General features: G+C 35.8%; 2 protein-coding genes across 3 annotated transcripts; both read right to left on the bottom strand.

Annotated features, from left to right (window-relative positions):
- Window positions 1-760: 760 nt before the first annotated feature.
- LOC107556046 (phosphoserine aminotransferase-like) lies at window positions 761-9052 on the bottom strand. 2 transcript variants are annotated; one of them, XM_016239036.1, is made up of 9 exons: window positions 8892-9052; window positions 6810-6870; window positions 6659-6728; window positions 6361-6566; window positions 4572-4744; window positions 4287-4456; window positions 3365-3493; window positions 2551-2688; window positions 761-1440 (listed from the first exon to the last, which is right to left on the bottom strand). In XM_016239036.1, the coding sequence occupies exons 1-9, from the start codon at window positions 8946-8948 to the stop codon at window positions 1338-1340; spliced, it is 1107 nt and encodes a 368-aa protein (XP_016094522.1). In that variant the 5' UTR covers window positions 8949-9052; the 3' UTR covers window positions 761-1337. The 2 variants fall into 2 exon arrangements, with proteins under 2 accessions (XP_016094522.1, XP_016094523.1); XM_016239037.1 differs by lacking the exon at window positions 3365-3493 and adding an exon at window positions 2963-3091.
- A 2409-nt stretch (window positions 9053-11461) lies between these two features.
- LOC107556047 (transmembrane protein 116-like) lies at window positions 11462-23402 on the bottom strand. Its single transcript, XM_016239038.1, has 11 exons — window positions 23177-23402; window positions 21859-21905; window positions 21677-21740; window positions 21453-21581; window positions 17394-17495; window positions 17240-17289; window positions 16205-16288; window positions 15868-16003; window positions 15181-15325; window positions 12418-12497; window positions 11462-12327 (listed from the first exon to the last, which is right to left on the bottom strand). Exons 1-11 carry the CDS (start codon window positions 23240-23242, stop codon window positions 12139-12141), a joined length of 1092 nt encoding a protein of 363 aa, XP_016094524.1. The 5' UTR covers window positions 23243-23402; the 3' UTR covers window positions 11462-12138.
- Window positions 23403-23668: the final 266 nt, after the last annotated feature.

Below are 23668 nucleotides of genomic sequence, written 5' to 3'. Positions count from 1 at the left end.
GGAGAGCTGTTTGCATCCTGCACTTCCGGGTCCCACGTGACGTCACAGTCTCCTCGGGATTTAAAGCGGCAGTGCTTATTTTCCCCGCTTAAAGAATCCCTTTATAACATTAAACCTCGTTTCTTTTATCTCTAAACTTAATTTCCGATCCGCGGATCTTGCATTTCGCTGAAACACGCTGCATACTCGCAGAACCAGGGTTGCCAGATCACGACCAATTAAACTAAACAATACCAAAATTCAAAGACGCCCCTCTCAAAACCTAAAATACGTGTTTTGTGCAGTTATCCAACATTTTAAAAGTAAACCAACCTTGCTCTTTTTGTGGTTTTGTTGAGGAAACAGCTGCCCAGTTGTTTTTTGATTGTGGGGTTACCAACAAATTATGGGTTGCCTTGAGCACCTATGTTTCTAACCTTACAAATGTGTCCCATACCTTCGTCCTCGAAGATGTTATCTTTTATTATGAAAATCCAAAGCTATTATCTGTTGAATATGTTGTTAATTTTCTTATATTGAATGCAAAATTCTTCATTCATAAGCAAAAATGGGTTAAAGCTCCCATCTTTCTTGTTGAATTGGACTCTGTTTACTTACTAATAACAAAAAGAGTGCCAAACTTTTGATGCATTATGACAACTTTTCTAAAAGAACATAAGTTTATTTTTGCACTTTTATGTATCGATAATTAATTTGACATGCAAATACAGAATATTTGTTTTCTCTTTATTTTTATAATTGCTTTTTGTTGGAATAGATTCAGGTCTCGCTAAAAAAAAAAAAAAAAAAAAAAGTAAACCAATGCTGCAGGAAAACCTCAGACCTGGCAACACAAGACAGAATGGAGGCTTAGGTAAAACTTGTTTGAAATCAAGAGAAAATGGTAATACTACGCTCCAAAAATGAACAAATACTTGCATATGTCGACACATACTTGTACCAATTTCCATAATGCATGTTTATTTTATCTTCAAAATATCAGCCGTTTTCAGGAATAAACACTGCAGTGATTTTAGTAGCGTTTTGTGTGCTTGTATCACAGTATTCGATCCATTCAGCTACTAATAACACACGTTTACATTAGTAAAACATGGAATGTTTTGGGAAAACAATTCAAATACAATTTTACAAGCATTACGGCACACCACAATTCAAATAAAAGGGTCAGTAAAAAAAAAACAACAACAACAAAAACAAGTTAGGCAACAATGACAACCATTTGCTTGAGAATTACAATGTAAGAGAACATTACATACAAGAAATGCAGCCAATCTGTTAGTGTCACTCCAGTTTAAAGGTGCAAGTAAAAACTACTACTTGCAAAAAAGGCTTTTAAGCTAACGGTGATTCTTAAGGAATTCCTCCATGTATGCGGCGAGAGCCTTCACATCTTCAACAGTCACGGCATTGTACAGGGAAGCCCGGATGCCACCCACTGACCTGAAAATACACCGTGAAGCAATCATGAGGCAGGATACAGAACCGAATGACTGTATAATGTGCTTTGCTTCTTTTTTTTAATATTTTTTCATGTTTTAGGACACACTGAAATGACAGCAAGCACGTGGTTACTGAAACATAACATTATATTCATTTTGACTAATTAGATATTTTAATTTCTTCTCAACTGATTAGACATATTTAGCTTAACCAAGTCAAAAACTGTCTTGGCAAATGATTAACATCGAAACATTTCCTTCTGAAAACGCCAAATCCTGTTTGAAACTGCAACTCAAATTAAGACGGAATCGAATTTGAAAAGTCATCATCTATACATTTCGGAGTGGCGCATAACTGTGTATAAGACTAAATCGCATTTTATCACTGAATTTGATCAACCGAAAATGAAAATGTGCTGAAAATGTGCTCACCCTCAGGCCATCCAAAATGTAGATGAGTTTGTTTCTTCATCAGATTTGGAGAAATGTAGCATTGCATCACTTGCTCACCAATGGATGTGAATGGGTGCCGTCAGAATGAGCGTCCAAACAGCTGATAAAAACATCCACAAGTAATCCACACCACTCCAGTGCATCAGTTAATGACTTGAGAAGAGAAAAGCTGCACGTTTGTAAGAAGCAAATCCATCAAGACAAGCAAGAGTTATTATAGACTGAAGTTAAAATGCCTTAATAATGGATTTGTTTAGAAACACGCAGCTTTTGGCTTCTCAAGACATTAACTGATGGACTGGAGTGGTGTGGATTACTGTGATGTTTTTATCAGCTGTTTGGACTCTCATTCTGACGGCACCCATTCACTCCATTGGTGAGCAAGTGATACAATGTTACATTTCTCCAAATCTGCTCCCATGAAGAAATACTGACGTCGAATGAGGGCGAGTACATTTTCAGCACATTTTCATTTTTGGGTGAACTGCTGCATCGCACGGATTTATCCGTAAACTTCTTTGTCCATTTAAATTATGCATGAATCAGTAGTTATTCAGTGTAGATGGTGCAACATTACTCCTCCATGAAAGCAAATGACAATGTTTGTCAAACTATGCAAACACCGTGACGTAACATTTTCCTCATTTTCATACAACACCTGTGTCCTTTAAGCGAGATCATGCCAAGTTTCGAAGCCCCATCCAGGAATGCCTTCTCAAGACTTTCATCTCCTTCCTTCTTTCCGATGCGGAACGGAACGTTCATGCGGCTTCGACACGCCTCGTCAACGGGGCATCTGCAAGAGAACGTACGGTGCGAGAAGTCGTTTTGACAAAAACTAAAGTCTGATGAGAGAGCATAATGTGGACACATACTGCATTAGTTAATTATTCATATTTATTATAACTAACTGTTTTTAAAATATATATTAACTATTAAATAGTGATTAAAAATGAAAGTTGAATGCTTAATATTGTACAATAGGAATAACCTTCTGTATGAGAAGATTATATTCTATCTGTAAAATGGTGATCCAAGTGTTTGGATGTGATTAGGACAGAATCACTGACGAGTAGAATCCACTGGAGTGGTTGATCTTGTCATAGATGATGTTGGATTTCTGTTCGTTTAGTCGTTCCATGGCATCCGCTCCTCCGTTGTTCTTGATCCACTCCAGAACCAAAGCCATGATATAAATGCTGCAAGAAGAACAAGCATGTGCAAGTCATAGTTACAAAACGGTTCATATTTTGAGCAAATGTTGAGGTTCAAAAGAAAAAAAAAACAGGTGAACACTGAATCATAAAAAAATTTAAAAAATGGAAAATAAGTTTCTTCCTCATTTAGGATCTACAAACAAGGCTGTGTGTTTCTGTAATTATATCAAGTTGAAGATATTTCAGATAAGATGTGAACAAAGCCATAAAAACATCATTAAAAATCTCAGATGTGATTAGGACAGAATCACTGACGAGTAGAATCCACTGGAGTGGTTGATCTGGTCATAGATGATGTTGGATTTCTGTTCGTTTAGTCGTTCCATGGCATCCGCTCCTCCGTTGTTCTTGATCCACTCCAGAACCAAAGCCATGATGTAAATGCTGCAAGAAGAACAAGCATGTGCAAGTCATAGTTACAAAACGGTTCATATTTTGAGCAAATGTTGAGGTTCAAAAGAAAAAAAAAACAGGTGAACACTGAATCATAAAAAAATGTAAAAAATGGAAAATAAGTTTCTTCCTCATTTAGGATCTACAAACAAGGCTGTGTGTTTCTGTAATTATATCAAGTTGAAGATATTTCAGATAAGATGTGAACAAAGCCATAAAAACAATTTAAAATCTGACTGGATGCCATTAAAACTGTTGTAAAAAAAATGTGCAATACGCAGATGGATATCGACTATTTAACTAAATTCAAAATTAGAGTTGCTATTTTTCTTGGACACAGTTATAAATAGCCTAAAGTTAGGCTTGCACAAAAATATCGGGCAGCACAACTGTTTCCAACATTGATAATCAGAAATGTTTCTTGAGCGGCAAACCAGCATATTATACTGATTTCTGAAGACTGGCGTTATGATGCTGAAAATTCAGCTTTGATCACAGAAATTAATTATATTTTACTATATACACACACATAGAAAACAGTTCATTTAAATTGTAATAATAGTTCACAATATTACAGTTTTTACTGCATTTTTGAACAAATAAATGCAGCCTTGGTGAGCAGAAGAGACTTCTTTCAAAAACGTTTTTAAAGAAGTCAAAAATCCACTGCTGCTTGTTTGGGAAGCTTTTCTATAGCTACCAAGAAATGGCAAGCTGATAACTATGCATGTAATTTAAACGAAGTCTACAGCGAGACAGTATGATGACCAAAGGAAAGCCGTACCTGAAGCACGGAGGAGTGTTGTAGAGCGAGTTATTGCCAGCCTGCACCTGATAATCCAGTATAACAGGACACTCTTTCAGGGCCTTGCCCATCAAATCCTCTCTGACGATGACAACCGTCACACCCGCACAGCCCACATTCTTCTGCGCGCCGGCAAATATCAGACCAAACTGTAGAAACACACAGAGACTCACAGCATTAACAAAAGGACCTTTTGATACATGTGAAAAACTACTGGGACGAGCGTTTATGAGACGATAATGAACTTGAAGAAGCATCACCAACCTTCGACACATCCACCGGTCTGGAGAGGAAGTTAGACGACATGTCGCTGACCAGAAGCACTCCTTTAGTGTCCGGGATGAAGTTAAACTCTACGCCGTGCACCGTCTCATTGCAGCAGTAGTACACGTAAGATGCTGAAGGATTCAGCGACCAAGTGCTACTGTCTGGGATTTCTGTGAAAATAAAGTTCAATCATGTGAGGATCGTTCAAGTCAAATGAGTGCGTTTTATTTTTATTAAATGTGCACTTGAAGTATACGTCATCGTAGGTTATTTTTAAACTGTACTTGCTGATAATATGTGACCCCTGGACCACAAAACCAGTCATAAGGGTACATTTTGTGAAATTGAGATTTATGCATCATCTGAAAGCTGAATAAATAAGTTTGCGTTGATGTATGGTTTGTTAGGATCGCACAATATTTGGCCGAGATACAACTATTTGAAAATCTGGAATCTGAGGGTGCAAAAAATTTTCAAATATTGAGAAAATCATCTTTAAAGTTGTCCAAATGAAGTTCTTAGCAATGCATATTACTAATCAAACATTAAGTTTTGATATATTTACAGTAGGAGATTTACAAAATATCTTCATGGAGCATGATCTTAATATCCTAATGATTTTTGGCATAAAAGAAAAATGTATAATTGTGACCCATACAGTGTATTGTTGGCTATTGCTACAAATATACACCAGCGACTCAACACTGCTTTTGTGCTCCAGGCTCGCATATAATATTAATGAAATAAAATGCCACTTAGATGTACTTTCTTGGCTATGTTTCTTAACGCACTTAAGTAGACTTTTAAAAAGTGCACTTTGCAATAATGTAAAATTAAAAGCTTTCTTCTTTCGGTTTTAATAACCTTCGGTCATGCTAGAAGTGCATTTATTTTGATGTGTTGACTAGTAGTAGTATATATTTATTTAATGCCATGTCAGCATCAAAGGCTATTTTCATGGCAAAAACAGTTTAAAAAATACAAGTATAACAAATACAATAAAACCCAGCAAACAAACAAACACAAGTTATATCACACAAGATTTTTTACATTAACGTGATTAAAAATTCTAAAACTTTTCCTGGCAAAATTGTACTTTAAGTGAGTTCACTTCATAAAAGAGTTTTCTCTGTACATTAAAAGCTGGACAGTCCAATAAAATGTGTTTAACAGAAAGGGGAACCTTGCAAAACATACACCGAGTACGGTCTTCACCTTCAAGCAAAAATGCATGAGTTATGTGCGGACTAAAAGTTAACATATTTTAAATATACTAAATTGCAACTTTATCATTACAAAATGCGCAATTACGAATATATCTAAATGCATGTCATATAAGTTGCAACAGAAATGACATTAAAGTATATTTTAGTTGACCATAAATGCTTGTCAGTGCATTCAGCAGTACACTTTATATTTCATATTTCAAAGACAATAAAAGCAATTCTGAAATTACATTTGAAGATGTACTTAAGTGAGTCATCTATTGCATTTAATTTAGATTTAAACTAATATAATTGCAATTAGCATGCATTTAAGCTCCTGAAAGCATGACATTCAGTTCACACTTAAGTATACTCTTTCAAAGCATATTGTTTTCATACTAAGCACTCTTATTTAAAGTATGCCAATGCGTCACAAGAGACACACCAATTATTTTGGAAAGAACGTAAATATACAGAATAGATTAAACATATTTCAGAAGACTACAAACCGTGTTTTTATAAAGATCTTCTTGTTCTCTCAGCATTGCAAAAATATAGCTCACTATACTGTGATTACTCACTGGTGTAGCGATCCAGTTTTGGATGAATCACGTTCACTTTTCCATACTTCTCTGCCTCTTTGGCTGCCTTTGCAGACCAGGTCCCCGTGACCAGATAATCGGCACACCTGTCCTCCTTCAGACCAATCAGATTGAGAGGAATCCCGCTGAACTGTCCCGAGCCTCCGCCTTGCAGGAACAGTATCTTATAGTTTTCAGGTACATTCCTGTTCAAAGTGAACAACACAGATTATACATCTGTTATGGAACATGCACGAAGACATTAATCTCCGATTGAGGGACAGATGTAAAGACTCACAGAAGTTCACGGAGAAGGTTTTCAGTACTGTTTATGATCTTGGAGAAATCAGACGATCTGTGGCTCATTTCTGGTTGCAAAAGAGAAATAAATGCCTCAAAAACATGGCACTACACATACAAACGTGTGTATTAAAAATGTAGATCCTTACCAAGAATGCTTATCCCAGTGCCACTGTAATCCAGCAGCTCCTTCTGTGCTTGGAGTAAAACCTGAGAATAGAATAATATCCATTCAATAGCTAATTTCTAATAATAGTTTTTTTTTTGGCATCCAAAACAGGTTTGGCTTTGCCTGTACACCCCTAAACAGAAGGTCTTTAGAACTGGCTTTTAAAGGACTAGTTCACTCAAAAATGTTGCGAGGACTACAGATGGACTTTTTCACTGAAGCGTTATTATGGATTATGGACTAATTGATAGTTTGGCCAGAAGTGACCGTTTAGAAGTTAAAACGCCTCGATGCATCTCACCCTCATTCAACGTGTAGATGCGTGTATTTCTTCACGGGAACACATTTGGAGAAATGTAGCATTGCATCAGTGTCTCAGCAACGGATGCTCTGCAGTGAATGGGTGCCGTCAGTCCAAACAGCTGATAAAAACATCACAGTATTCCACAGCACTCCAGTGCATCAGCTAACAGCTTGCGGAGCCAAAAGCTGCGTGTTTCTAAACAAATCCATTATTAAGGCATTTTAACTGCAGTCCATAATCTATAATAACACTTCCTTGTATTTTGGCAACGGTTTGAAGTTAAAAACATCTTAATGATGGATTTGTTTCTTACAAACACGCAGCTTTTGTCTTCTCCAGATGTTAACTGGATGCTCTGCAGTGAATGGGTGCCGTCAGTCCAAACAGCTGATAAAAACATCACAGTATTCCACAGCACTCCAGTGCATCAGCTAACATCTTGCGGAGCCAAAAGCTGCGTGTCTCAAAACAAATCCATTATTAAGGCATTTTAACTGCAGTCCATAATCTATAATAACACTTCCTTGTATTTTGGCAACGGTTTGAAGTTAAAAACATCTTAATGATGGATTTGTTTCTTACAATTTTTATTTCTCTCTCTGTAGGATCCTTTGTAGTTTCGGACCTTATTTATATATTTGTGTTTGTTTTCATTTCACTTTTATTTTATTATTTTACTCATATTAGGCCTGTGTTTATTTTTCCCCCTTTTTTATTTCTGTGAGTTAATATTTAGATGTATTTCTTTTCTGTAAAGTGCTTTGTTGGACCAAACATAATGAAAAACAAATCCATTATTAAGGCATTTTAACTGCAGTCCATAATCTATAATAACACTTCCTTGTATTTTGGCAACGGTTTGAAGTTAAAAACATCTTAATGATGGATTTGTTTCTTACAAACACGCAGCTTTTGTCTTCTCCAGATGTTAACTGATGGACTGGAGTGGTGTGGATTATTGTGATGTTTTTATCAGCTGTTTGGACTCTCATTCTGACGGCACCCATTCACTGCAGAGGAGATATTGCTGAGCAAGTGATGCAATTTCTCCAAATCTGATGAAAAAACAAACTCATCTACATCTTGGATGGCCCGAGGGCAATTTAATGTTCAGCAAATTTTCCTTTTTTTGGGGTGAACTTTCTTTAAATGAAATTCCTTCTATTATCCTAGATAAAAGGATGGAAATGCTAAACACGACTTCGCCCATGCAATCAGTAGCAATCATTTACAACAGCCAGCACTGGAGAGAAACAACTAAAACCCTGAAACAACCAACAACACTCAGAATTAGCGAGAAATGGCATGCCACTAATAATGTGAATGTTGCACATGTTTCATAACAAATCAGAACATGTTCAATTTAAATCTGCAAGCTTGGCTCGGCTTGTAAATGTGCTCTGACCCGATCTGAATGTATATGAAGTGTGTTTGTCATTTGAAATGTTCTCCTGTACTGATTTGCAGATCTAGAGTTCAGTCAACAGGCGAAGGCTGACGCAACATCGCACATGCATCTAGACCATAAGCACGTGTTTTTGTTTTTTTTCTTCATGCATCCAAATAACGCAGAACGATTTGATCACAATATATGTTTGCATGCACAGTGGTTTGTAAATGATAGATAGATGATGTAATCTGATATGATTTACGCTTCTCTATGACGCATAAACAAATGTTTAAAAAAAATACAATCAACTTTTAGTGTGCAATAATGAATAATCCTAAATATCCAACATTTTTTAGGGATGCACTCACCGGCTGAGGAAGTTTAGCTGGTCCAGCTCCAAAATTAATGGTCTGTTTGTGCTCCATGCTTTGAAATAAAGCTCTCTGGGATGGAATATAAATCTTTCTGAAACTCTTCCACTTGACCTGCTTTTCTGTAAGTGCTTTGGACTGGCACTATTATTCTCTTTACACATGATTACACCTAATGTGCGAGTTTCCTGCTGGTTTTCATTGGCTCACGGGTTCCGGAACGTCTGCTTGCGGCTGTTTCCACATACTGTACATTATTGTTGCTCCTCTATGCCCCGCCTTTCTGAAACGCGTCAATTTTTACAAAGCTCATCGGTCTTTTGGAAGACCAAACAAAGTAGTTTCGCTTTCACAACGAAGCACACAGCGTCTTCACGACATGGCGGCGGCGGCAACAATACTACAGCGAGAATAAAAGTTACGCCTTCTTTCTTTGCGTGAACATTTGGGCGGCGTTCTGCAAATCTTCTCACATAGTGAGGTAGATATGTGGGGGCGTGTTAGAACGAGGCGTTTTAGGGGGGCGTGGTTGACTCTTAACTTTTATAAAGAATATCTCTTTGGGTTTGAGACTTTAGTCTTTGCAACTTTAGGGATCTTATCTATTCACGAACAGCTTGTAACACTCCAAAGAGAAAGGAAAACTTGAAATATTTTTTATTCTTTAATTTTATTTTATGCTTATTTAAGTCTACATTTATTTGTTGTTATGTGTATTTATTCCCACTTGTATTTGTTTATACATTTATTTTTCATTATTTATTCTTATATCTCTGTCTCTTTTGTGTATGTATATTTATTTTCCTATTGCTACATTTATTAATGAATTCATTAATTATTCATTTCTGCAAGTTTGGTCCTCCATATATAAACATGAACACTGTTGCTATATAAATAATACCTCAGTTACTTACCTAATGAAATCAGAGCCGTATATAATAATGTTGGATTGTTTCAGCAGGTGGCAGTATTTAGCAGAGAATTAGAGCAGGATTACATTTGTACAAATTTCTCTTCCTGATCTCCACATGGGCAGTTATAATCAATCTGTAATCCAGATACTGAGGGGTTTTCTGTGGCACATTTCTTCACAGGTTTGTCTAAAAAGCTAATCTGCAAACAGCTCAACATCAGTCAGTCTGAAACCAACCACCCCAAAATATCAACACCTAATACATTTTTATTAAAATGTATGTCATACATTTTCAACAGCATTTAATGTGGAAAGATTATGTACACACATGCATATAAAATGCTCTCGGAAATGAAAGTAATACTTCATTAAAGTCATTCTGTCATGGGACAAATGTGAGCCAAACTAAAAGGGGAAAGCAATGCAACATGTCATTTATGACACCGTATAGCCAATGAACTTTTTAACCATTTTTAACCAATGACTTTTCCAGCTGTTTGTAATTACTGAACAAGGACTTTGCACTCCAGTTTCTAGTCAAAAACATATTTTAAAACAAAGCATAACTGGAAAATGTTCCCAACTATAGAAATTCCCACAGACATGTTAAAGGGATAGTTCACCCAAATATGAAAACACCGTCATCATTTACTCACCCTCATGTCGCTTGAAACCTACAAGACTTTTTGTTCACCTTTAAAAGTTCGATGAAGATCATGATTCTAATGAAACCTGCGAGATTTCTGTCCTTTTACTGAAAGGCCACACAACCAAAACCCTGATGACTCAAATTCATAAAGACATTGTAAAAGTCATTCATATGAGGTTTGTTCTGCGTTTCACACAAGCACATTTGAGCATACATTGGATGTGCGTTGATCAATGTGTATATATGAGAATAAAAGCCTAAATTAAATCTACTGATCGTGTCTCTTATGAAAGCTTGGATTGCTGGATTTCTTGTACGATGCCTTTATGAACTTTTTGAATCGTCAGAGTTTCGGCTGCGTGGACTTTCAATGGAGCGACAGAAATATCTCAGGTTACTTGAAAATATCTCCATCCCGTGTTTCAAAGCTAAACAAAAGTTTTGTGGGTTTGGAACGACATGAGGCTAAAAGAGTAAGAATGATGAAGGAATATTACTTTGGGGGTGAAACCATCCCTTTAAGAGGTCATCCATTTCATTTCATAACTTTTCCAAACCTGAAAATCACAATTTCTAAATATTCCCCTTATATTTCCAGCTTTCCCATGACCTCATTTTAAGCTAAATGCTTATTCGTGATTCATTGATACTATCTTGACAGGTTCGTATGAGTCTTTTCCTTATTCCTTATTCTTTAATAATAATATCTATTGAGAAGTATTGGGTAACACTTTATTTCGATAGTCCACTTTAGACATTCTATTAACAGTAAGTAACTTTGCAACTACATGTCAACTAGCAGTTAGTAAAGTATTAGTAGACTGTCTGCTTAATATCTTCTAACACTTTCTTTGTCAACTTATTCTACTAACCCTAAACCTACCCTAAGTCTACTCTGAGAGTTAGTAGACATGTAGTTACAAATTAATGAGAATTAGTTTACATGTAGTTACAAAGTTACTTATAGTTAATAGAATGTCTAAAGTGGACTATCGAAATAAAGTGTAACCGAGCATTGTTTATGAAGGATAAATGATTTGTTTCATGCTCCTTCAGCAGTAATTGATACCTGCAATGCTAACCACTATGTGTGGGTGGGTTCAGCACATTTTTGTTTTGTTTTTGTTTTTTTGGATGGAAAGCAGCAGCATTGTCCTCTCAGATCCTGTTTCAGAGCTATTTCCCTCTAGCCGTAATCTCCCTTCGGTCTTTCCCTTTTCGACAGTTCAGCAGTGCGTCGTGATCTGAAAGTCTCGATCATTGCATGTCATTGCAAAAGCTATATTGTAGAGGCTGGATGATGAAACGGTTTCTTGAAGTGGGTTTCTCAGCTAAACTAGCAGCAGGTGCAGCATCTGAAATCTCATAACAAAACCAAAGTAGAAGAGAAAAAAAACATTCAGCTCCCTTTTCAGCAGAGCGTCCTTATCTGCCATCTGGTGCTGGTTATACAACAGCAAAACAAACGCTTCTGCAGTGGCTGTTTTCATCAAGACCAAACGTCACGCATGACAGACCACACTAATACTTTGCTTGCTTCAGTCTTCAGTTAGTGTGTGCTGTACTTGCTCAATGTGTAGAGCATGATGCTCGCAACAGCCAAGTCATGGGTTTGATCCCTCGGTCGCTTTGGTTTAAAGTATCGTCCCAATGCATTACAGGGATTCTTGCGTGTCTTTCTGTCAGACAAAATTGGTGAGCGATGCAGCAGAGCGCAAAGCGGCGTAGTTTGGTTTCTGGGAGCGCAGCAGGGGAGTCTGGGTGTTGGCGTCCCGTACGGTGCTGCTGCCGCTGCTGAGAGAGCGAAAGTGCTGCTGCGTCCAGCCGTAAACCAGGCAGTTCAACAGACCCTGAGAGGCAGAGGTGAAGGCCTGTCGAGAAGACGAACAGGAACATGTTACAGTAGGCATGCAGGGGTAATGTGATTAGTTTACTAGTAGTTTTTATGTATTCTGGCGAACCTGTAGGATGTAGAGAACGACTCCCATCCTTCCCTCTATTATGTCCGGTTTCACCAACATCATAGTGGCCAGAAATATTGCTGAAATAAAGAAGAGATCACAAAAAAAAACATAGAATGAAGATGCTGGAGAGAGAGTGTTTAGCTGTGGATTTATTTCACTCAAAAAAGAGTTCATTGCAATTCACTATTTGAATTTATTAACAAGCTATTATTAAGATTGATGTATTTGAATTGCATATAAAATTTCTATTCATTTTGATTACACAGTTTTAACATAAACTTAATGTGATTCATATTTGTCAGTCATACATAAATGAAATAATATGAAGCAGGTAGGGTTTCTGTAATAGTACTAATGAACTGCATGTTTTAAATACACAATATCTAGGTTTATATAGTTATCATTTGTTTGTTTCAATCTCACACATTTTAATTAATTAAATATCGCTTGTTCCACAACTAGCCATATTTTAATCTTGTTCATACTTTTTAACTGAATCCATTTATTCGTCTTCATAACGAACAGATTAATGCTGATTCTCAGCAATTTGAATAAATACATCTTAAAAATATTAAGATTTCTTTCTGGTTCTCAAATCTGATTGGCTGAGAGCCTTTGCCAGGCATGCATTATTCTAGTGATAACAGTTTCATCATTTGTATCACTCCGCGTGCGGTATTTCTCACAGCGAGTGTCATAGCGGACGCCCAAATCCACTATCATTTTATAAATAATATTATGTTGTATAATATATATGTTTTGTGTCACAGAATGTGGTTTTAAGAGTTTTTTAGGCGAGAATGTAGTTGTTTAGACTTTAAAAATGCGGTTTGTTAACAAAGATAATGACTATTTGAAAATTTGCTTTGACGTTTTCGGAGATGTGAGCTCCAGGGCGTCAGCAGCCGTTCAGCGCTATTATATTTTAAACATGAGATATCATTTGTTTTGGGTAAATCTAACGGGGCAGTCTTTGATCTCAATAATCTATTATTTGTTCCAGAGCAAACAGCTTTGGCTGAGAGCAAAGTCTCATAACTTTATATTTTTTATAACTTTAATGCAGTGTATCAGAGCGCTGCCTTTGTACTTTTGACTGAATTGCCAAGCAACTTTTATGATGGCTGTTGTTGTTTAATATTTTATATAAATAATAGTAGTATTTAGTATTGAGAAACGGTGTGCATGCGCTTGTGTTTGTGATTGTGATTAGTTATATTCTTCCCTATTTTATATAACATCAGCGCTGCCTTTGTACTTTTGACTGAATTGCCAAGCAACTTTTATGATGGCTGTTGTTGTTTATTAAATATAATTATTCAATAAATAATATTTTATATAAATAATAGTAGTATTTAGTATTGAGAAACGGTGTGCGTGCGCTTGTGTTTGTGATTGTGATTAGTTATATTCTTCCGCCATTAGACGGCGACAAGTTTTTCTGAGTGAGTCCGCAGTAAAGACTTTTATATAAAATAACATAAAAATGTTAACATAAAAATAAAACAAAATAAAAATTCATTTAAATTGCAATGTTAATTTGCAATATAATTTTTTTATTATATTTGTTAATTTAATTATCATTATTATTATTTTCATAATAGTAATATTTAGTATTGGGAAACAGTCTGTGTGTTCGTGATGGTGATTTTAGTGACATTATTCCACGGTTAGGTGCGACAAGAGACAAGTTTTTCTGAGTGAGTCCGCAGTAAAGACTTTTATATTGAAAGAAACTGAAACAGGGTTGTAAACAAGGAAGTTTTTTTTACTTCCAACAACAGCTTGTGATGCAGCCAACAAATGCAGTGAGCAGCGCTGTCATCGGAAATCACCCATAACAGATGAAAGGACAGTACAACAAAGATATCGCTTTCCTCAGCGGAGATTCAGACTAATGTTTTATTGTGAATATGAGATTGAGCTGAAGAATGAATGCTGTATCAGATGCAGGTAATCACATTCGCTCAGTCCATCGCTCTCTTATAATACTCAGTGAGCTTTTAATACAGTAATATAATAAGCTTTCAATGAAGCAACTCAACGTTCCTTCGTTACTAGTTCTAAAGTGACGTTTTTTAATTAGTTACGGATCTTGAGCTCAGCTGTTAAACTGTCAAACTGAGATTTGATTCCGTGGTGGAAGGAAGTAGTTCTGTCCAAAAGAGGGTTTTTAAAGATTTTAAAATAAAATAAAAATAATAAAAAATACAATTATTTACACACTCGTGTCGTCGAACTGTTGTATAAATGCAATATCACACTCGTAGCCGTGCGATATGGCTGTATATCAGCACGCTGTGATTACCTACGGCCATATCGCACGGCTATTCGTGTGATATTGCTCATTTAAATAAATTCAGATAGACGGAAGTAGTTAATAATTAACTATTCCAGGAATTTTTAAGTACAGAAATCTTACCGTTTCATTTATGATTCATATACGTAATGCATCACATTAACTTTATTCGTTTGTTTATGCTAAAACTGTGTAATCCAAATGGATGGAAAATTTATATGCAATTCAAATGCATAAATCTTAAATGTAGGCCCAAGTTTTTTTGGAGTGTTATGCATGTGCAGGGGTTGTTACTACAATAAAATAATAAATTGTAATTAAACTCAAGATAGTAAACATACTGATATATATGGTTAAGGGAAACGAGGAAAGGTTCCTCATCGGCTGCTTTAGCACCTCAGTAACATTATATATATGTTTTAACTTTTTTAATGTTTTAATGTTTTCAAAAGTGTGCTGACCTGGTCCCCAGCAGAAGAAGAAGGCTGAGGGATAAAGCAGCATACGCCGTTCCAGGAGACGCAGAGTTTCCCAATGATTGTCGGCGAAAAACCCTTGTGACGTGATGATACGCTTGTACAGGGAGCGAGCTTTACACATGAGAGTCTGAAATTAAAACGAGGATTACAATTAGATTATGATCGAGTCACACAGTCTGGAGAATCATATATCTTTAGCCTAATGTTCACTTACGCTACTGTTCAAAATTTTGGGGTCAGTAAGTCTTTTTTGAAAGAAATTAATACAATAAGCTGAACAAATGGCAGTAGAGACATTTTAAAGATATTCAAATAAATGCTGAAAATAAACATTAAAACTGATTTTTTCCCCCCCCCCATATTTTTGTGGAATCCCAGTTTCCACAAAAATATTGGGCATTACAAAAGTTTTCAGCATTGATAATAATCAGAAATGCTTCTTAAGCAGCAGATCAGCATATTATACTGATTTCTGAAGATCATGTGACACTGAAGACTGGAGGAATGATGCTGAAAATACAGCTGTGCATCACAGGAATAAATTACATTTTAATAATATTTCACAATATTACTGTTGAAACGTTTGAACAGTAGTGTGCATTTAAATCATAACTAGCTCAGGTATTCAAAAATGAGCTCAAGACATGTTAAATGTTAAAGAGGGCTCACGGTGATGCCGATGAAGGTGATAAGGAAGGTCGTAAGGAATATGGTCATGCAGTAGTCTTGAATGACACGACATGCTGTCATTTCTGTATTTACAGATGAGGTGAGATACACAGCGCCTGTATGCATCAGCAAACATCTGGAAGACAATCACATCTGGATTAGCATCATCTTAAACAACGTATTCAAACAACTAAACTATGCTACTGAATGCAATACGTCCTAATAACAACAGGGTTAATTCAAATTAGAAGCTGTGATGAAGTTATGATGACTAAGTAATGAGAAAGTACAGTTTATTAATCATTTGCTGTGCATGTGTGCATGGATTTCGACGGACCTGTAGGGCTGGGTGAAGTTTGTGTAACACCGAAACACATTTCCTGCCACAAAGACGGGCGCTGTGAGCATTAAAGGCAAAAGACTGTATGGAGAGATCAGGACAGAGAGTCAGACGACCAAACGACATTCTGTTCTTCAAATCTGCTCATTTTCAACTTTATTTTGCATGGTATTTACCCAAAATAGTATGCAGGATTACAGGTAATGGGTTTATCATAGTTTATTGTAAAGAATATTCCAAAACGCAGCTTGGTTGTGTACTATTTCTGGATTTTTGATGCATAAAATTTAAATGAATGAGGGAACTATCTGCTAATTTTCCCATGCTAAACAGTACATGGTGACAAGGATGCAGCTCTTGTCTCATGTTTGTGTCAAGCTTGGGAGAAGAGAAGAGGTGAGTCATTTTAGTATCTTTGCTATATTATTATCGTTTTTGAAAATATTTTGAATTTGATTTGATTTTTAGATTTTCTGTTTTCGCTTTAATTTTATTCAAAGCTTTAGTAATTATGTTTTTTTTAATTTTTTTTATTAGTTTTAGTTATTTTAGTACTTAAAGTGAAACTAGACGAAAATGATGCCTTGGCAACTAGCTGAAATAAAATATGTTTTTAAAATTGTATTTTATTTCAGTTAACATTTGTTTGAAAAGTTTTGGTTTTGGTTTTAGTTAATGATGATAATCCTAAAGGGAACTGCAGTGATAGAAATATATAGTGTTAGAAATTCCAATGATGAATTCATTTAAATAAACAATTTGAAATAAAGGGTAAAATTGTTTTAAGAGGTTACAAAATACAAAAAAATTTATAAAAAAAAGTGAAACTGCCGAAGTGGTCATTTTGATTAAGCACCCAAAGGTTTTACAAAATAACTTGGTGGTAAATTGTGCCATGTTTTGTCTACATCTACACTAGAGTCGCCCTGAAGGCCTTTTACCCCAGACTGAGGGGCTTTTACTGTAAATGATGTTGTTTCATCAATATTTAATATCAGTTTGAGTGATATTTTGTATCATTTATGTTCTTACAATGACAGGACAGGACCGAGACACCTGCAGCTTCTTGTGTTTGCTGGATTCTGAAATAAACAAGCCAGTCAGCATTGCCAGTGTTTACATGCAGACTATCGCATGCTGCTTTATTACCGTCATATAAACCTGTTCATAAGGGTGAGTTGATTACCTCGCCTGGGAAGCCATTGAGTCTCCTGTACTTCCCCATCAGTCCGGTGTAGAGCACCCAAACATAGTGCAGCGTGTAGAAGAACGAGGCCATGTAAAGCGTCTGTAGGATGTGAAAGTCAAAGGGAGAAGTTAAGATGGTTTAAGATATTTCAGTTATAGTTCACATTCACATCCACATTCAAACCATGTTTGGCGCAGTACTGTAAGCCACATCTCTTGCATTAATATGTGATTGCAGTGCTTTCCAACTCTGACCCTGAGTTCCTCAACACAGCACCACTTGTTTCTCTCTTCTCAAACACTTGATCTCAAATGGGTGTGTGAGATGAGAGAGACATGCAAATGTGTGCAGTCTGGCTTCCCCGTGTGCAAAAGAAGTACACTTCAGCATACTTTTCAGAATAAGAAGAGTGCTTAATATGGAAGAAATCTACTTAGAAGAATATACTTAAGTATTCAAAAAATGCAAACTAGTGAATTGAACCAGTTCATTGAAACGAAGTGTCTGAAAGAACCAGTTTGTGCCTGAGGCTCTGGATTATGTTGTAAATAATGTGCATTTTCTTGCACAGACTGATCATTTCGCTTCATAAGAACTCAATATATCGTCAGGAGCCACGGGGATTAATTCTGTGTTCAATTATATGCCTTTTATTCCTAGAAACGGACAGCTGCTGACTTGCATTATATGAATCACTATGGATCACGGTTTCAGCAAAAAAAAAATTCTTTACTGTAGAAGAAGAAAGTCACCTACATCTTGGATAAGCTTGAGGGTGGGTAAATTAACAGCAATTATGAGTAAACTATCCCAATTTAAGCACATCTTTAAATGCAGTTTCATAATTATACATTTTTTCTTTGAAATATGGTTAAAGTGTACCGCTGAATGTACTGACAAGCATTTATGGTAAACTAAAATATACCTTAACGTCATTTATATTGCAACTTTTAAGTCATGTATTTTAACATATTTGTAATTACCCATTTAATGATGAAGTTGCAATTTAGTACATTTAAAATCTACTCACTTTAAATGTAATATCAAATAACCCACAAGAGTTAAAATTATAAGCAAGTTCTCTACATGTGCTTTAGTATGTTAGTCAACACATTAAAATAAGTCTATTTCTTTAAAGCACAACAAAATATTACTACAACATAATGGTTTAAAATGCACTTTTGCATTTTAAACAATTACAAAGTGCACATTTTGAAAATGCATCTAAGTGTGTTAAGAAACCAAAGTATCTCTGTTTGTCACTTAAGTGGCCTTTTATTTCATTAATATTATATTATAGGCAAGTACAGTTTTTTAATATATATATATATATATATATATGAGATTTGAAGTTCGATACAAGTGCACATTCAATATCATTAAGCTGCAAATCCGTTTCAGCAGGACCAGGGTTGGAAAACACTTTTTTACAGCATCTTTGTTGACATTCATGTCAAAGAGCTGAATGACATTCCAGGATTGAGAAACCTCTGTATGGTAAAGATAGCATATCTTTCTTCTAGAAATGCCAACATGGTTTTCCTTTCTGCTTTGCTTTGAGCACAGGTGAGTGCAACAGGAGGATAGCTGTTAGTTATATTTGATCAGGGTGTGTATTGCCTGATTTTAACAATCATAAAACTATGTACACAATTTGCTCTATTTAACAAATGCACAATGAAATACGTCAGCGGGCTAAAGTAGAGCACTGCGTCATATCCACTGCAATACTGCAATAACACTGCGAGTGAAGTACACTGCGATCATGCAAAGGCCAATTGATGCCGATAAGCTACAAAAATGACAAAACAGCACCATAAAAATACTATAAAACCCGTTCATACAATAGACAGCAAAAGAGGTTTGCAGAACTGTCATTTTTGGGAGAACTATGGTTTGCTCACTTGTACTCGCTTTAGCTGATCTTACACTGCTGAATGCTATGACAATTTAGTTTTTAGTATGATTCTGTTGTCCTAGATGAATACCAGAGAACTGTTATAACGCATTATTAAAATGACATTAAGGTTAGGTTATTCAAATGATTTAATAATTTTTTTTTTTTTTAATTGCAATTGTTTTTATTGCAATAAATTGATTCCATTCATCAGATTAAATAAAAATTCTGTCAGAATGTGATTTGAATTGTTGGATACAGTCAAGAAGGAGAGACCAGCCAAAATCACCGCAGCTTTAAAGTTTGGGTTAGGTTAGTTTTAGGAAAGCATATCTAATAATAAATCTAATAAAGAGGATTTGTGAGGGTAATGTCTTACAAGTCTTGAGAAACCAAACCAATGAAAAACTACAGACTGAACTTTGGCTCTACACATTACATTAGAGCCATGACAATCCACTGTTATAAACGAGCATGTGCAGACATTAAAAGTGGGTCAGAACTAATTATATCTGGGCAAAGAATATGAATCAAATTTGCTGCTCCACTTCCTTTTCAGACTCGTCCCAGTTCCATGTTTGTTTTGCACTGGTTTTAATGTCTGAGCTGAGAACAACTTGTTTTTGACGTGAAACTGCCCAAGCACACATGATTTTCCAACAATTTTTTTAGCTAAATGCCAAACAAGCAGGCTTCAGTAATGAGAGACACATGTTTAGGCCTGCAGTGCATCGGCAGGAATGAAGCACAGGGTTAAAATGGTCCCTCCCTCATTTGTGTTTCTTTCTTTTTTAGCACGTACACTTTAAATGGCAAACAACAAATTATTGGCTAAAGATTTTCCATTTTTCTGCAATCACATAATTTTTTTTAAAAGGTCATTGTATCACCTGGTAGTATCAAATGGAATAATTACAATGTTCGTGTGCCATTGCATTCACCCCAGGGTACTTAAAAATATCACGGTACTTGTCCAAGAAACCATATTATTACCATGGAACCATGTCCAAAAAACATGGTAGCATGGCATTACTTTTTCTCGATATTAAAAAATACCAGTCTGTTAAAAACATTTATTTAATTAAAAGTGATAGAGACAATGAATGACTTGTTAAACATTTGAAAAGAATGCTCATCTAGTGTTCTTCTGATGGCATTTACACTGAATATGGAATAGTTCACCCCCAAAAATGGCTGAAAATGTCCCTTTCAGGCCATCCAAGATGTAGATGAGTTTGTTTCTTCGTCAGGTTTGGAGAAATGTAGCATTGCATCAGTGTCTCAGCAATGGATGCTCTGCAGTGAATGGGTGCCGTCAGAATGAGAGTCCAAACAGCTGATAAAAACATCACAGTAATCCACAGCACTCCAGTCCATCAGTTAAAGACAAAAGCTGTGTGTTTGTAAGAAACAAATCCATCATTAAGACATTTTAACTTTAATTTTAACTTTTGTTTTGGATAGTAAATGATGCTTGATCTGCGCAAATTTCTCTCCTGATTCAGACGAGACAACACATTTTTTTTTTTACTAGAGAAAGTTTTTTTTAGGTTAAAAACGTCTGTATTTGTTTCAGCTTTTGTCTTCACAAGAAGCTGTGTGTTTGTAAGAAACAAATCCATCATTAAGACATTTTAACTTTAATTTTAACTTTTGTTTTGGATAGTAAATGATGCTTGATCTGCGCAAATTTCTCTCCTGATTCAGACGAGACAACACATTTTTTTTTTTACTAGAGAAAGTTTTTTTTAGGTTAAAAATGTCTGTATTTGTTTCAGCTTTTGTCTTCAAAAGACGTTAACTGATGGACTGGAGTGGTGTGGATTACTGTGATGTTTTTATCAGCTGTTTGGACTCTCATTCTGACGGCACCCATTCACTGCAGAGCATCCATCGCTGAGACACTGATGCAATGCTACATTTCTCCAAACCTGATGAAGAAACAAACTCTTCTTGGATGGCCTGAGGGTGAGTAAATTGTCAATTTTGAGTGAACTATTGCTTTAACAATAAGTCGAACATGACTGCTCCTGTGCAATGTGGCTTTATTTGTGGAAGTGGAAGTGTGATGCAAAAACATGGCATGTACAGAAAGAGGAAGTATCTTCTTTTGCCTGTGGTAAGCATCATTTCTGCATGATAATGTGTCGGTTTTGTACCTGTTCCACTATGTGGAGGTTGTAGCAGATGTCGTAAGCGTTACAGGACTGGGTGAAGAGAAGACCTCCACACATCCAACTCAAAGCTAACAGCAGGTCTGTTAAACTCAACAAGAACAACGGCAGCACCTGAAACATAGGGTTGTTTCAGTGGTCAAAAGTAGATTCTTCTTTGAACACGTTATTAATAAATCACAGTAGCTGTATAGATGATGGAGGCTTACCTCTGGTTTTCTTACTAGTCCTTTAAAAATCGCATAAAAGATTATGGAGCCAGCACCTAAGATGCTGAGAGTCAAATCATTAATAAATATATAAGTATAAAAGACATAAACATTGATTAATAGGCCTACGTGTCTCTTTATTAAACGACTGCAACATTAAAGGAAAATGAATGGGTAGATACCTTAGGACGGCCATTGTTATTTGAATCCATCGAACTATAGAGTATATCTAAGAAAAGACAAAGAAGAATAGTTTATTTAATTTGTCTGTGGTTATTATAGGCGTGTAGAACAACGAAACGTAACATTTTTATGAGTTTATGACAAATTACGCGTCTGAAATCAGTGATTCATTAACTTGCTACATAAGAATAAGCGTACTTGCATTGATCATTACTTCTCAAATAACTTTGCGATCATTTTGTCATTTAAAAAGACCATAAAAGAAAATATCCTGTGCACGAGATTCTCTGATAGACATCCCTTACGAAAAAGACGTTTATTCAAGTGTGCTATTAGTGTACTTCTTTTAAACTAAAACATAGGAAAGTATACTTTCAGTCTACTCTTTATGTACTTCTCAGAAATATACTTAAAATGACATTTAAGTATACTTGACTTATACTTAGAAAAAGTCTAAATATATTTATTTGAGCTATAATTGTGCTCCTAGAATCTGTGTTTTCATTGTTATACTGTACGGGGCGCTAGTACACGTCTTCTGTACAGAATTTCCAAAAAACACAAGTGAAGAAGAAACCGAAACAACAGACGCTTCCACGTGTAATCTAACACGATCATCAGACATAAAACAGCATCAAAACTGTGTAACGTTACGGAATAAAATGTCGACCAATGAAGACGTAATAATGTCTGTCAAGCTTTGGGGTGTTGATCGACTCCATCTACGTTTTGATTATCATTAAAAGAATGCATGAAGCTAGAATAAAATGTTTTTGTTTACAAGCAGATACCCCGTTCTTTCTTTTGATGTTTGCATGTTCAGATATTCATTTAACAAAATATATACAAATTAATACCTAAATAGGGACATAGTAGTATACTTAAAGTATGACGTAAAGTTCACTTAAAGAAAACGTACGAGTATACTTGCGGTATAAAACTACTAAACTAGTAGTTTACTTCAAAGTGTACTAAAAATGCAACTACAAGTATTTAATTAGTAAACTATCAGTATACCTATAAGTTCACTTTTAGTATAGTTGCAGTACACGCTAAAAATATTGTTGTGTTCTTAAAGTCTACTACTGTTATACTTAAAAGTATACTTTTATATACTAGAAAGTGGGCCAATTTAGTCCCAAAGAGTATTGAAATAGTACACTTACAAGTATACTACTAGTACACTGATATATGTATACTTACTACATATAGTACACTTGAACTTTACTTAAGTATACTTACTCAAATAAACTTGAAGTATACTACTTTTTGGTAAGGGATGCGCTAGTTGTAGTGAAAAGTTGTAAAATTACTCACAGATGTCCAGTTTTCAGTCGGAATGGTGGTGTTTGCCTGTGACTTATTTTGTCCAAAAATGTCCATTTTGTAATAAATAGCCTACTTATTGATCAATTTAAATTATATTCCTCTCGAAATCTGTCCTTATGTAACAACAGCAAACAGGCTAAGTTGTAACAAATCTATAATTGCTTCCAGGACATGCCAAAATGATAATAATTTATTCGGGAGACACTGGAGCAACAAAATGTGCTTTCGAATGCCAGTACTGTAAATAATAACCAGCGCGCCCCGCCCACTTTATCACAAAGCGCTTTTGATTGGCTACGACCCGCTGGCGTCACACATGCGTCAGGTTTCAATGTATCCTCGGCGCTCAAAGCCACCGCGTGCTTCTTCTTCACTAGGCATGACAGCATGCTGCATTCTTTAGACTTTCTGTGTTAGCAAGGACGTCCTGCCTTGTGTTTGTCAAACTATGCGTGACAATGCTGTCCTAGCGATGACAGT

The sequence above is a fragment of the Sinocyclocheilus grahami genome, unplaced genomic scaffold (genome assembly GCF_001515645.1).
Source record: "Sinocyclocheilus grahami isolate Dianchi unplaced genomic scaffold, SAMN03320097.WGS_v1.1 scaffold553.1, whole genome shotgun sequence".
Taxonomy (NCBI): domain Eukaryota; kingdom Metazoa; phylum Chordata; class Actinopteri; order Cypriniformes; family Cyprinidae; genus Sinocyclocheilus; species Sinocyclocheilus grahami.
Note: the sequence above shows the minus strand (reverse complement) of the source record. Positions and strands in the feature narration are given on the sequence as shown.

Coding starts and splice junctions, on each gene's coding strand:
- LOC107556046 (XM_016239036.1), bottom strand. CDS start 8,948: ATGGAGCACAAACAGACCATTAATTTTGGAGCTGGACCAGCTAAACTT. Junction 3,494..4,286: donor AACACTCCTCCGTGCTTCAG/GTACGGCTTTCC, acceptor TTCTTCTTGCAG/CATTTACATCATGGCTTTGG. Junction 1,441..2,550: donor ATCTCGCTTAAAGGACACAG/GTGTTGTATGAA, acceptor GTGTATTTTCAG/GTCAGTGGGTGGCATCCGGG.
- LOC107556047 (XM_016239038.1), bottom strand. CDS start 23,242: ATGGACATTTTTGGACAAAATAAGTCACAGGCAAACACCACCATTCCG. Junction 21,906..23,176: donor CGACTGAAAACTGGACATCT/GTGAGTAATTTT, acceptor GTCTTTTCTTAG/ATATACTCTATAGTTCGATG. Junction 21,741..21,858: donor ATAACAATGGCCGTCCTAAG/GTATCTACCCAT, acceptor TTTGACTCTCAG/CATCTTAGGTGCTGGCTCCA.